General features: G+C 39.3%; 1 protein-coding gene across 3 annotated transcripts in view; it reads left to right on the top strand.

The window, feature by feature from the left end:
- Positions 1-13,113, top strand: part of fbln1 (fibulin 1) — a 106,357-nt gene that overhangs the window by 25,251 nt on the left and 67,993 nt on the right. For all 3 annotated transcript variants that reach the window (XM_052030006.1, XM_052030004.1, XM_052030005.1), the window contains exons 4-7: positions 2,076-2,271; positions 5,396-5,458; positions 9,718-9,819; positions 12,390-12,527. In XM_052030006.1, coding sequence (XP_051885966.1) covers positions 2,076-2,271; positions 5,396-5,458; positions 9,718-9,819; positions 12,390-12,527 — 499 coding nt within the window. The remainder of the gene's footprint in view (positions 1-2,075; positions 2,272-5,395; positions 5,459-9,717; positions 9,820-12,389; positions 12,528-13,113) is intronic.

Below are 13,113 nucleotides of genomic sequence, written 5' to 3'. Positions count from 1 at the left end.
TTCAATTATAAAATCTTGTGCTCTGGATTTGTCTTTGCTTTTTCAGGAGAGATCCCTGGAGATCATCAGCCACGTTATTCTGACCTTTCATATAAAATCCAATATCATACTCATATCAGAAGAGTAGCACAGTCCATTGTTTTAACCTTGATGATACCATCATGGAAATGCTGACTATGGCTCAAAAATAGCCAGCAGAGGCTAATCAATTGTCACAAACATGGAACGCCACCCCAACAGGAATTTGTGGGGTTGAGTCACATCCCAAAGAGGATGTGAATGCCTTCTTCTCAATTTGGGCATAAAATTTCTCTCTTGTTCTCAGGGTGCTAGTTGATTATGCTATAGGTAGTTTGTGCCCTGCATCCATTATAAGTGTGATGCCATTAAATGGAAAATTTTATTGCCCTCTTTGTTTCAAAATGGACTAAGCACAATTCACTGCTAAAACTCACTTTTCATATGCTTGTTGTTGGCCCTCACCCCAGTAAAGAGCCATTAGTGTTCTGGCTAGAGATGGTAAAAATTCATAGCCAGAAGTGAAATGTAATCTTCATTAATTTTCTCAATATGATTATGACCATGGCCTTTTCACTGAATTTAGCCCTTCCTGATCTGTCTCCAGGCTGTGTAAACAACTTCCTTCTGTAAGAAGGTATGCTTGCTCTACTTTACTTTGAGATAATGTTTGTGAAATCTTTTGAAGACCACTTCAAACACTGATGGAAGCTCCTCCTCAGTTTATGGAGTGACCATAATATTGTCCTGATTACAAAAACATTGTGGGTTGGCATGCAACACCTGTGCATAGCACCTGGGGATATCCTAGCAGCTGACTTCACCTCAGGGGGCAATATCAAGTGGCTGCATTTCAGGAGCTGCAGACTTTGGCACAGGTCCTGTTATCGGTATTGGTATTGGTTTATTATTGTCACTTGTACCGAGGTACAGTGATAAACTTGCCTTGCATACCGATCATACAGATCAATTCATTACACAGTGCATTGAGGTAGTACAGGGTAAAAACAATAACAGAACACAGAGTCAACTCTCACAGCTACAGGGAAGTGCATTGCAGGTAGGCAATAAGATGCAAGGTCATATCAAGGCAGATTGTGAGGTCAAGAGTCCATCTCATTGTGTAAGGGAACCGTTCAATAGTCTTATAACAGTGAATAGAAGCTGTCCGTCAGCCTGGTGGTATGTGCCCTCAGGCTCCTGTATCTTCTGCCTGATGGGAGAGGGCAGAAGAGAGAATGATCCAGGTAGGTGGGGTCTTTGATTCTGCTGGCTGTTTCACAGAGTCCATGGAGGGGAGGCTGGTTTCCATGATGTGCTGGGCTGTGTCCACAACTCTCTGCAGTTTCTTGCGGTCCCTTGCAGAGCAGTTGCCATACCAAGCCGTGATGCATCCAAATAGGATGCTTCCTATGGTACATCGATAAAAGTTGGTGAGTGTCAAAGGGGATGTGCCAAATATCTTGCACTGCTTGATTTAAAATGATCTTATAGTCAACACAGGCTACTTTGGAGGCAGATAGGTAAAGGGGGGGGGGGGGGGGAGGGCAGAGCCCAGAGGGCAATGCTCATTGCAAAGCCCACAGAAAGCTGCTGAAGTCCTCGAGCAGAGTAGGAGCCCTTCCTCACCCCGTCTACTAAGCAACAAACCAAAAAGTCCTGTTGCAGAAATAAAAGATGTTCCTGATCAATCAGGCGTTCGGTGCTGAACTCAGCTTGATGCAATGAACCCTGTTCAGAACTTAACCCAGAGTAATGGACCTAGTTCAGACCCCAGTTTGGGATGATGAATCAAACTGGCATGATCCTGATCCAAGGCAATGAATGAGTTTGGTGCCAAGTCCAGCTCAGGGCAATGATGAAGTCTAACTATTTGCGGCAGGTTCAGGTAGGATATCAAAAACAAAATTGTCTTTAACTTGTGCCTGGCTCAAATTGACTATAGATGGGTTGGATTTTAATTTTATGCCTGATCATACTGTATCCCTTCCTTGCCTTCATTAAAGAGAGAGAATGTACATATATATTGGTCCTTCTTCTCATTTGTGCTTTTACAGAAGTGCTGTCAATGCTGCCTTCTTGGCAGAGGAGCCAAAAGCAATGGACATGGTTGTGAAGCAAATGAAGCTCTGGGATACCAGTGTGGACAAGTTTACAGAGCATGCTGTGTAGGAGATGAAGAAGCCATCAACACTCCAGTCAATAGCAACCACACAGCAGATTTCAGCCCAGATACGCACAACCAGAGTCCAGGTAAATTGAGAGAGGAAACCAGTGTATCTAGGGACCATGATGTTTTCAAACAAACTTCAAGTTAGCCGAATGTAGGATTTCTCTGTCTTGAACGGAGATTTTGTTACAGTTGTTCAAAGTGTTGGCGAGGCTGTACCTGGAGTACTGTGCACAGTTTTGGTCTCCTTACCTAATAAAAGGATATAGTTGTATTGGAGGCTTTCACCAGACTAATTCCTTGGATGAGAGGGTTGTCCTATCAAGAAAGGCTAGACAGTTTGGGTTTGTATTCCTTGGAGTTTAGAAAAATGAGGGGTGAGCTTATTCAAACATCCTAAAAGGGTCTGACAGTGTAGATGTTGAGATGTTGTCACTTGTGGGAGAGTTATGAACAAGGGGACATAATTGCAAAGTAAGAGGCTGGTCATTTAAAACTGAAGTGCATAGAAATTTCTTCCCTCAGAGGGTAGTAAATCTCTGGAATTCTCTGCCCCCAAGGATTGTGGAGATCAGATCATTACTTATATTTAAGGTGCAGATAGATAAATATTTGAAAGATTGAGGAATTGAGGGTTATGGGGAATTAGCACTGAAGAGGGGTTGAGGCCAGCATAGATCAGCCATGATTATATTGAATGGCAGGGTGGGCTTGAGGGACCTGCTGGTCTACTCTTGATCCTATCTTCTTGTGCACTCTTGTGTGTTCTTGTGTGACGGCATGTGTCTGCATGAAGTTGCTGCTTAATTTTGAGTGTCTTCTCTACTTGTTACATTATTGCTTGAGATAGAATGCTGAAATTTCTAGAGCACACCTTAGGAAATGAATGGATTCTGGGCTGCCTTTTTGTGTTGTACTTTGAGAAGTGTTAAATCAGGTTCTAGTTTGCCCATTTCTGCTATTAGATGGCCACAAAGATCCAAGGGCACTTTTAAAAGAAGAGTTGAAAGTTCTCTTGATAGCAATGAAAATATTCTTCCATTAAGTTAGCCCCAAATTAGTTTATTTCATTAGCCTAATACAAGTATGGTTAATGCACTGCTGCATTTCTCTGTAACATCAATTTATTGGTGAGAAACAAGCATCTTCCATGAAACATTTGATGTTAAGCACCACAACTAAGTCCAAGTACATTTCTTTTAGTTTATTGATTAATTGGTATATTCATCAAGCAATGATGAATTTACAAATTAATCAATAAATTAAAAGCACTCCTTCCCCAACTAAAAAAAATTGTGGGCACTTTTTTTTATCAGTTCCACTCATTCTAATAGGCGGACTGCTTTTTTTAAAATTCTCAGCTAGTAGGCTTGTGATTCAAAAAGAGTGAAATGCTAATTATGGGCTCCACTGTATCTGTCTACATACCATGGAATGATATCTCATTAACAAGAGATACAATCATCAAGCCTGTTGTAAATCTTCATTCTACTGATAATAAATGACTGTCCTCACAGTCAGACTCAATGGTACCATTTGCTATGCAAAAGAATGATGTGCTTATCTTTTGGTGAGGGGAAACTTTGCTTTTTCTTTACAATTCGTTCATTCCCCTTCTATCAAAATTAGATCTTCTCTGAGAGGGCAGGGAAGGATCACACTCCACCTTTGCCATCTGGTAGCACAATTATGTGACAATGGCCAAGGGCTGAATTTAACAGTCTCCAGACAGAAATTCCCAGACAGGGCATCGGCTGAAAAAGGAGTCTTGTTGTCTATTCGTCCTCTTTAAGTAATGATGAGTGAATTAAATCTGTGCATATTAGAGTTCTAAAATTGTCACCAGTGGGTTTTTCCTTTTGATATAAGGAGCTCTGAGATGTATAATGACACAGAGCATTCTATGGAAGTGGCTTTTTATGAAACTGGAAAAGCAGACGACCCACCTAAAGCACACACATCAGTCAAATGTACAAGCAGTGTAGGATATATCAGAAATCAAAATCTTACCCCAGTTTAAGAACATATAAGGACCAATATTTTAACTTGGATTTTGCAGTCAGCAGAAAATAAAATGCACCCATCAGGCTTTTGAGCAGAGATTTTCTGTCATTGGGTATCTGAAAACCACAACTAATTTCATACAGGATCTGTGGTACCCTTGAGTAGTACCAAAAAATCCAGCAAGGCTTTTCGGTCAACTACATCAAATAATCCTCATTGTGGCGTGCAGAGCCTAATCCAGGAATAACACATTTAGACTGTTAGCCTCACTTTTTTGTCAAGATCAGGTTCAAAACTCAAAGCATATTTTGTAACCTACCAATTGTTTTGAACAATGAATTACTGGAGGTGAGATACAAGATACTGGAATCTGGAGCATCACACAAGATGCTGGAGGAAATCAGCAGATCAGGCAGCATCAATGGAGGGAAATGGACAGTCCATGTTTGGGGCTAGACCCTTCATCTGGACTGATAGGTAGAGGGGAGATAGCCAATATAAAAAGGTGGAAGGAAGGGGTGCAGCAAGAGCTGGCAAGTGATAAGTGGATTCAAGTGAGGAAGGGTGATAGGCAGATGGAGGAGGAGGGAGTGGAAAAATGTCAGAAGCTGGGAGGTGATAAGTGGAAGCAACAAAGGGTTGAAGATGAAGGAATCTGACAGGAGAGGAAGGTGGAGCATGGAATCAAGTGAGGGAGGTGGGGAGGGCAGATGGGAACAGTGTGGGAGGGGAACCAGTGGGAGGGGTGTGTGGGTGACAGGCAGATGGAGTGGGTGGAGGAGGGGAAAGAAACAGGGTGATGGGGACTGGGGTGAGTGTGGGAAGAACTGGATCGATCCGAAGGAGAAAGAGCTGGGGTCAGTGACATTTTGTGTTATTCATTGGACTCCATAAGCACAATGGTACCAGGCAGCTCAGGCAGCAGGGGGAAGATACCTCTACCATCTTCTGTGACAGCTCTGAACAGTGAGACTCAGACAGAGGAACATAATATAAGCTCTGGTGTAACAGTGGAATATCTGCCCCAATATTTTTATAGCTGCAAGTGTCTTGACAATTTATTTTTCAGAATCTTATGCCATCAACATTACAAGATGGAGAAATGCCAAATTAATTGCAAATCTCCCTATAATCTGATTGTCTTTGAGATGTGGAAAAGCCTCTAGCAAAAGACATTCATTTACATCTGACTTTCTTTTCCAGGTCATGAAACCAGAAAGTCACCAGTAGAACTGGAGGATCCATTCCTGAATGATCGATGCAGAGGTATGGAAATTGCCTTTTAATCAAATTACATTCACTGAGAAAGACATAAAATGCACATTTCTCCTTTCTTTCACAGACCCTCAATACTATTAGGCATCATGTAGGGAAACAATACAGTTTTGAATGATATATTTTGGATATGTAAAACCAGGAATCACCAGTTTAATTATATTCTATGAAATGGATGACTTAAAGGGGAACAGAATAGAACCTTTTCCTTATATGGATGCAATAATCTGTTAAAAACTCTGTGCATTTACTCTTGCTCCTCCATGCCCCCTTGTTTTATGACTTACAAGAGATTGCTGGAAGAGATGAAACTGAGGAGAAAAAAAATCTGAAATTTTGGGAGATCTGGAAGTAGACAGCAAGTTAGTCAGCACCTTAGAAAGAGAATGGGCTCCCTGATGTATAGATCCAAGATTTTCAGTTTCCACCTCCCTACATCCCACCACTGCCATCCATATAAAGCTCTGCATATTTAATTATTATGTCTGGTCTATTAACAGGAATGAATATAGGTCAAGGGGAACACAGGAAAGAACATGTTGATATCATCAGGGTTAACATTATACTTAAAAAGGGAAAGTCAGAATGAGGAAATTATTATTATTCAGTGAGGGTAAAATTCACTTTTAGTCAGGAGTTGGCAGATGGGAATTCATTATACATTCTACCCAATCTTCCTTTTCATTGAAAATTTTATAAAATTATCATTAAGACCAAAGAGAAGTAATGATAGGTTTCTTTATACAAAAGATACTTGGATGATGGAATGCATTGCCAGAGGGAATGATTGCAGAAGAGATTAATGTATCTTCTAAAGAAAAACTGAATAAATATTTGAAATGAAAGGTGCACAGCTATGAAGAGAAAGCAGAGCAAGAAATTAGTTAATTGTTCCAGCAAAGAGGACATAGATATCGAGTTATGTACTAATAATGATGACTATAAAAATAATAACCATAATTATGGGAATTATTTAACAACAAAGTTTAGCATCTGCATGTGTGTACTTAAATGCAGGATACTGGATGTTGTTATCAACCACACCCTGCTTCACTATGAGCTGTGTTGTGGTAGTCCTTGCCAATAGAGTCGGCATGGAAAATCATGCAACATTTTGACACTGGGATATTTACTCACTGGATTTCCATTAAAGTTGCCATAAAAGCTTAGGGCTGACATATTTGAAAATATTCAAATTTTTTTAACTTGCTAATTATTGATAATTATTCTTGAACAAGCTAAAAATTAATCTTAAATGTTAATCATGCAGGAGTGGAGTTTTAATCCTACTGAAGTTAATTAGTATTAGAGAATTTAAAAGATTTGTTTGCTTTACCACCCTTCTAATCTGAACAGCCTTTCACAGTCTTTATTATTTTCTGCACCTCATCTGTGTGTCCTACTTCACATTACTTGATTATAACTGCTTTACTCATTGAGAATTCTGCATTCTTAGTAGTTAAAGGGTCACTTGTTCCAATCTCAGACTTCACAGATGCACTATGGAAGGCAGCATACTAAATCAAATGCCAGATTAAAAACCAGAAAACTTTGTGGAGATCTATCGCTGAGTTGAACGGTGTCCTCAATTCCTTTGACAAAGTCTTGTCCACTTGTTCACAGAATCTCTTGAATTGTAAAGATCCATAATTATATGATATAATTACCCATACTTCTTTACCTTAAATGAGGAAATGTCTTTAGGCCTGGCTAAATTTCACCACCAAAAACAATGGCCATTCATCTCAATACTATTATTAGAATAACACCAGAGAATGACAGACACACCTACTTACAAAACATCAATTTTTGTACTTAAGAGCCAATTAATAGTGGAAAGCATGTTTTAAGTTAATAGCTTTTGAAGGGAATAGCTTTAGAGCATTGTGTTCTGGCCTATTACTGTGAGTGAAGATTAGACGCCTCTTAATAGGGCAAGAAAATGACAGAGGTGTAAAAACTTAGAATATGAACCAGATGTACATTCAGATGTCCTGGTCCAAACAGTGAATTGAATTTAGATCTCCTGGGAATATACCCTGATTTATGGTTTTAGCATTAGAAAAGAGCCTCAACCTCCTCAAGTTCTCCCCTCTCTGTCCTATATGCGAATGAAAGAGCTTTTGTGAATCTATCTGAAGTAAAGCTCCTTGATAAGTGAGAAATCTCAAATACTTCTAGAAACTACATGTTACATGTTGTGATCTTTGTAAATCCACCTTAATTTCTGTGTTTCTCTTACTTAACACTTTTCAATGGTATTTACTGACATCTAGTGGCAATTTTGGCAACTGCAATGCTCTTTTGCATCAATTTCTTTATGATGCGTTTACTAGACTTTTTTATTTCTTACAAATTTAATCAGCAGCCAACTACCTATCTTTAGCTCCATCTTTTTCCTTTATCAACAATTAATATTCTTGACCTCAATACCTTTTGCTAATTCTATATCATGCATTGTTGAAACTGCCTCAGAAAGCTTAGTTGTGTTTTTATATTAGTATTTATTTTTCCCAGTTCCATTTCAACTCATCTTAAAGCGTGAACCCTTCAAAGACTTGAATTCTGTTTCCATATTTTAGAAGATTTCCAAGCACAACATTGTGGATAGGGTACAAGAAAGAGTTTGTTTTTTGAGAGGTCGTCCTTCTCATTTCTAGCCTTCAATCTTTCCCATTTGCTAGTAACAGCTTTTCTTGTCTTTGTTTGATCAATATGATTATCGGAGTACTTATTTCTATTTACAATCCTGCACATCATCCTGCAACCCTGTCAACATATTGTTAGTGGAACAAAATCTGCAAAGGCAAATTAACCCCTGCCTTGTGCTTTGGGGATCTTTATAGAGATCAGGCTTGCAATATGACTGTCTGAGCCATACCTTTCGACAAGGGTTGCAGACTTGTTACGCATGAAGCGTAGGTAAGAGGCATGAGGCTTTCCTTGTTCCCTCAAGAATCATTCTTCCTCTTATGTCTGGTAATTTAGGGAATTTAATACAATTAGTATCTATTACAGCGATATAATTACAGTGTTGGTAAATATAGGTTTTACAAGCCAATTTATATATGAGGTAGACACCAGGGAACATAGAACATAGAACAGTGCAGGCCCTTCAGCACACAGTGTTGTGCTGACATTTTATCATGCTCTGAGATCTATCTAACGCTTCCCTCCCACATAGCCCTCCATTTCTCTATCATTCATGTGTCTATCTAAGAGTCTCTTAAATGTCCCTAATGTATCTGCTCCCGCAACCTCTGCCGGCAGTGCGTTCCACGCACCCACCACTCTCTGTGTAAAAAACTTACCCCTGATATACCCCTTATATCTTCCTCCAGTCACCTTAAAATTATGCCCCCTCGCATTAGCCATTGTCGTCCTGGGAAAAAGTCTCTGACTGTCCATTCAATCTATGCCTCTTATCATCTTGTACACCTCCATCAAGTCACCTCTCATCCTCCTTCTCTCCAAAGAGAAAAGCCCTAGCTCACTCAACCTATCCTCATAAGACATGCTCTCCACTCCAGGCAGCATCCTGGTAAATCTCCTCTGCACCATCTCTAAAGCTTCCACATCCTTCCTATAATGAGGTGACCAGAACTGAACACAATACTCCAAGTGTGCTCTAACCAGAGTTCTATAGAACTGCAACATTACCTGGTGGCTCTTGAACTCAATACCCTGACTAATGAAGGCCAACACACCATACGCCTTCTTAACAACCCTATTGATCTGTGCGGCAACCTTGAGGGGTCCATGGATGTGGACCCCAATATCCCTCTGTTCCTCCACCCTGCTAAGAGTCCCGCCATTAACCTTGTATTCTGCCTTCAAATTCGATCTCCCGAAGTGTATCACTTCACACTTTTCTGGGTTGTGTTCATTTGATGGAGCAATTAAATTCAAGAAGGTAATGCTGAAAAATATCATATTTGATGAGTTATGATTTGTATCATGGATCAAGAAAAAATGTCACTTAAAATATTTTAATAAAATGTATATGAGACCTAAGCAAAAATAGTGCTACATATTACAATATTAAATTATGCAGCTCGAGGTTGTATTTCTGAGCCAGTATTTTTAGATTAAATCGGAAATCATCTGTCAAGTTACTGAATGACACAAAAGTTTAGGGGAAGCAGGAGTCTGATTACACTGCCATATGTATAGACTCAAAGGCAAGTGTGATATGAAGAAAGTTTGTTGCATTATTAGCAACTTTTCTGCTTTTATTATCTTTCTCATAGGAGGAGGGCCCTGTCAGCAGCGTTGCACTGACACAGGGACAAGGGTTAGCTGTTCCTGCTACGTTGGCTACAAGCTGAATGATGACCAACGCACATGTGATGGTATTGTCTTTGGACTTCTGCTAATTGCAATCTTTCCCTAATAAATCAACAAAGTGTTCTCATCGGAAAGACGGCAACTAGTACTCAAGAAATTAAAGGCTAAAAGATAAAAATATCAGGATGTGTAAAAAGTCATAATATATTACACTTGTCACTGGTTTTCAGATAGTAATCGTAAAAAAAAAAGCGGCCATTTATTATGTCTTAGTTTCTATTTGGTTTCATATTTCTATTTGCTTGGATGGCATATTTCTTATAGTTATAAATGAGCTCAAGACACTTGAAAAAAAGTTCACTATCTGTCTCTTTCTGCCCAATCCAAATCCAAGTTTTACAATTGTTCACACAATATTTTGGATGAGGAACTAATCTCTGTGACAGTATCACTGCAGGAGGTAGGCAAAGGCTTGATTTATGCATCCCATACTAATCCCATTATTGCTACTTGAGTGACATCAGCTAGGTAGGTAAGAAAGTGTAATTACTACACTGACCTCCAATATGTACATGAACAGGTTACAGAGAGCACTATATCTTCTTGCTTATTCCTTGGATGGCACATTGTTGGAGCACTGCTACCATGGGAAAGATCTTAGCTGTGGGTTAGCAATGATAAGTTGGGAAGCTGGGGATATGGCTGGTTTACAAACTGCCTTGCTGCTTTTATATGTTGTGGGACAGTCAAAGAACAGGTGGCTGAGATCCCTGGTAGTGGAAGGGGCAGGGATGGGAAGCAGACCACCCCATTCACTTTCCTGAAGGTTTGCTGAAGGAATCAGAAAATCTGCCTCCCCTTGGTTTATACATCTGCTTGTTCCTTTAAAGGTATGATTTGAATTTGCTCGTCCTGAGCAAAAAATGCAAAGTCAAACCTTCATCCATAATTACTTTACCTTTACAATCACAATTACTGAACAAGAGTTACAATACCATATTTCTGAGTGAATGATGAGTATAATTTCTCCATCATGACTCCATGAATCAGACAGCAACTTTGGCATTTCTGGGCAAGCAGTTTAATTTGGAAATCCCAGAGTTCCTACCAGGGATCCAGTGCTCAACCACCTAATATTTTTACACATATTTTAATTCCTTTAAATATTTCAAATATAAGAGATATTAAAGCAGAGTTTTCTAAAAATACTTATGATATATCTGTACCTACCTTAACTTAGCATGAATCTTCCAATCTTTATTTAGCACTATGCCTAATTAAAACTTGTGCTCGTAACTTTCAAGTTTGCTGTATTTCTTTCTTGGGATTTACTGCTCATGCAAATCCCAATAAGGAAATAAAAGAGAATAAAAAGGTGTTAAAATTTTGTTGATTTCTGTATGAGTTTTTTTTAAAGTACACAATGAACAATGTTTCTTCACAGTTGACTGCAAATTCTGAGCAAATATTCCTTTCAGTGAGCATTGTGACAATGTAATATGTGATGCAAATTCTTGAATATTCCTCGACATGAGGTAAACATTCCATGATAACATTCTGGAGGCTTACAGCACATTAAATGTACAATGCAGACCAAAAAACAAAGGGAGGTAATTGCAAATTTCTTAACTTTTTGTATAATTCAAACTCCAGTAATAAGAAGCAGTAATTTGCATTAATTAGCTTTTTGCCATAGCCAGTGATGTTTGTAATTCTGTCAAAATTCTGCAGATTTAAACCCCACAAAGATATTGAAATTAGCACTTCATTTTAGGATTGCAGCTTTGGTAAAGTTGACATCAGATGCATAGTTAATTACGAAAGATGCCGCTTTTCAAAAGTACTCTGGTACCCTAGCTAATGTTCTTGCTGAATTCACCAAATAAAATGTATCCCAAAATCTCTGGTACTGTAGTTGTTGCCAGCAATATTTGTGCTTGAGTCAGTGCAGGAGATGAGTCAAATCATAGGTCTGCTGGAATTCTGCCCCATTTAGACAGTACCTTTCAATTCCAGTTGAGGTAGGCACCAATGTGCCCATCCAGGCAACTACAGTGAGATCCAGCTATGATTGTAGGACTTTACTAGGCAACTCTTATTCACATAAAAATAGTGTCTGCACTTCAAAAATGAATCTACAACCTCTTGGAACATATTGAGCATTTAATCCCTGTTTGTTCAAGTTTTTTACTTAAATCATTCAGTTAAATGTTCATTTGTATGTATGCACGTAACTGGAGTGAGAACTTAATTCCCTTCTAGAAATATTGAACCTCCCCCAATAGTTTAACAGATTATAGAAAAAGGGTTATAGAAGGAAGATTTGATGTCTGTATTTGCACACCGATATCTGTTGGGGTGCAGGAGAGCTCTACAATTTAGCATACTTAGTAATTTGCCTTCTTTTGTTATCCAATTAGAAAGTTTGTGCTTGCATGAAAGATAGGTTAGAACAAGTTTGTGTGTAATCCTCCCCAGAAACCATGCACCATCAAAACTCAAAATTGTAAAGGATAGCTATGTAGGCAAGGTAAAGGGGCAACTGCTGGCCTCTGTCAACACAATCTCAGAATATGTTAATACAAAGATTACAGCAGAGACTAAAATCTGACTACTTACTTATTATTGATTACAGATGTCAATGAGTGTTTGTTGCTGATTCATCAGTGCCAAACAGGACAGCGCTGCATCAATACTATTGGGTCTTATCAATGCCTGCGTGAGATAAGCTGTGGAACAGGATATGAACTGACTGAAGACAACCAATGCAAAGGTACGTCATAATTAGAAAAGTATATACTCCACTCCAGTGATCCTTCCCGTCTCTCCCTGAACTTCTCTATTCCCTCATCATGCAATCTGTAACTCGGCCGACTCCTTAAACGAGCTGCGCATTAAAGGCAAACTTGTACAGGAATGGCCTGCACACAGACCTTTGGGCCTCAGGTCTGCATGACACAATGTCATTGCTGAGGAGCTTCACACAAGATTGCGCATGGCCCTAGGCAGCACCTTTCTCACCTGCCTCCCTCTACAACTATAAAAAGTAAGTATAAAATCAAGTGATGATGCATTTTTACCTGCATTCTCTCTTGTTCTTCTACCAGTGCCTGGCCTAATTGCAGTTCTTGTCTGTCTGCCAGGAGAAAGGTAAAATGATGTGGTGGTGAGAGGAGGAAAAAGTAAGAGGTGTCTGCTTACGTAATCTAGCTCTTCTACATTGGGAGAGATTGTGGGACGGGGGAGGTGGAGTGTGAAAAGGAGGACTTGAATTGATAGTATTCCCATCTGGAATGATATAGCTGCATCATGGCAGCCTATGGTTTATAGATCGCCTTTTCCTGGGCGATAGGGTGTTA

This window comes from Pristis pectinata, chromosome 15, assembly GCF_009764475.1.
Source record: "Pristis pectinata isolate sPriPec2 chromosome 15, sPriPec2.1.pri, whole genome shotgun sequence".
NCBI classification, from domain to species: domain Eukaryota; kingdom Metazoa; phylum Chordata; class Chondrichthyes; order Rhinopristiformes; family Pristidae; genus Pristis; species Pristis pectinata.
Note: the sequence above shows the minus strand (reverse complement) of the source record. Positions and strands in the feature narration are given on the sequence as shown.